At 50.2% G+C, this 1,909-nt stretch overlaps 1 gene segment (V, D, J or C); it reads right to left on the reverse strand.

Annotated features, from left to right (window-relative positions):
- Window positions 1–1,294: 1,294 nt before the first annotated feature.
- LOC123256497 lies at window positions 1,295–1,803 on the reverse strand. The segment is given in 2 exon segments: window positions 1,295–1,629; window positions 1,758–1,803. Coding segments are annotated over 2 exon segments (381 nt in total).
- Between the last annotated feature and the right edge of the window lie 106 nt (window positions 1,804–1,909).

The following is a 1,909-nucleotide window of genomic DNA, read 5'->3' on the forward strand; positions in this document are numbered from 1 at the left end:
GGCATGAATCCACCGAAAAGGTGATTCATCCTTTCTGTTAGAACAAGAGACGTGCCATGGGGGTCATGAAAAGCTGGGCAGATGCTGCCACACTGGGTCAGACAAGTCCCCCCCTTCAGATGTAACCAGTTTCTATCCCTGCCCAAAGAGTCTAGATATTAGACAGCACAGAATGATGCTCTTCGAGCCTCTCCACCCACTAGGAATGATGTGGCTGACTTTCCAGACTCAGGGAAGGGTTTCTAGTCCTCAAGATTCAGTTTCTCCTCATGGGATGCTCACCAAGGCTGGTTGAGGTGTGGGCACTTGGTCTTAATCTGTACCAACATGGTGCAGGGACTATCAACAGCTGGGTCCATCTTCTCTCTTCCCATTTCCTTCCTAATATCTTCATTTCTCCTTTTCTTCCTCTGGTGGGTGTCTTGGGTCATGGCCTCATGAGCACAGACAGAGGTCCAAGGGATCACCTCATGGAAACAAGACTATTCCCTGAGAGCAAACTGAGGCTCAGCCAGAGCACGGCAGCGAGCTTCCTCTCAGCTTCTCTCTACCAACTGAATCCTCAGCCCTGAAGGCTCAACTAAATTATTCCTCTGGTGTCCTAGTCATCCCAAAGGAGACTGAGACATGGGGGAAATACCAGTCATGGGGTGAGAAGATCTGAGTTCCAACTTTAGTCTAGTGTGACCTTGGGCAAGTAACAGAACTTTACTGAACTAGGTAAGAGAAAGACAGAGAAAGAGAGAGAAATACAGAGAGACACACTGAGAGAAAGAGCCTGAAAAACATAGACAGAAATGGGGAGGAAAAGGAGTGGGGAAAAGCAGGGAGGGAGAAAGTGAGGGGAAGGGAAGGACAGAGACTGGGAGAGACAGTGGGGAGTAGGGAGAAAGACAGAGACAGAGGGAAAGAGATGGGGAGGGAAAGAGAAAGACAAAGAGACAGAAACCTACAGACAGAGAGAAAGAGACAAAAAGAGAAGGACAGAGACTGAGAGGGACAGAGGGAGCTATAGCTGGGAANGGGGAGTAGGGAGAAAGACAGAGACAGAGGGAAAGAGATGGGGAGGGAAAGAGAAAGACAAAGAGACAGAAACCTACAGACAGAGAGAAAGAGACAAAAAGAGAAGGACAGAGACTGAGAGGGACAGAGGGAGCTATAGCTGGGAAAAGAGACAGAGAGAGAAACAGAAAGAAAAGCTGACTTGCCTCAGTAGCATTCTGGGCTTCCTCAGGAGGCTGGGGACAAGCAAGAAGCTGCTGAAGGCCTGACAAGGCCTTCCTCACTGAATGCATCACTGTGTATTAACATAACTACTACCACTAGGGTAGTAATATGACTGACAGTAATAATCGGCTTCATCCTCAGGCTGGATGTTGCTGATGGACAGGACTCTATTGGCCCCAGATCCAGAGCCAGAGAAGCGCTCAGGGAGCCCATTGGCCCTGCTTGTACCTCCACTGCTGGTGACATAGAGGAGATACCTAGGGGCCTTTCCTGGGCTCTGCTGGTGCCAATAAACATAATTATCACTGTTACCACTGTTCAGGGTGCAGGAGAGTCTGGCTGTGCTCCCTGGGGATGCAGAGACATAGGGAGGCTGAGTCACCACAGGCTGGGAGAGGGAGCCTGCAAACAGAGAAACTCATTAGTGACCCTGAACAAGGAGAAAGCCAGAAGGTGCTTTGAGATCCTCATGAGAGGCAAGAACAGGGCTAGAGGAGGAGGACAAGAAGTGATCTGGGAGTAGTCATGACCTGAGCAGAAGGTGAGCAGCAAGAGGCTAACAAGAGGCCAAGCCATGGTGAGAGGACCCCAAGAGCTCAGCTCCCCAAAGAGCTCACAGCTGAGCCTGGCTACTCTCAGCTCCCTCTTATCCTCTGCTGGTTACCATGTGATGGTGGCTGCA

The sequence above is a fragment of the Gracilinanus agilis genome, unplaced genomic scaffold (genome assembly GCF_016433145.1).
Source record: "Gracilinanus agilis isolate LMUSP501 unplaced genomic scaffold, AgileGrace unplaced_scaffold59809, whole genome shotgun sequence".
In the NCBI taxonomy this organism is placed as follows: Eukaryota; Metazoa; Chordata; class Mammalia; order Didelphimorphia; family Didelphidae; genus Gracilinanus; species Gracilinanus agilis.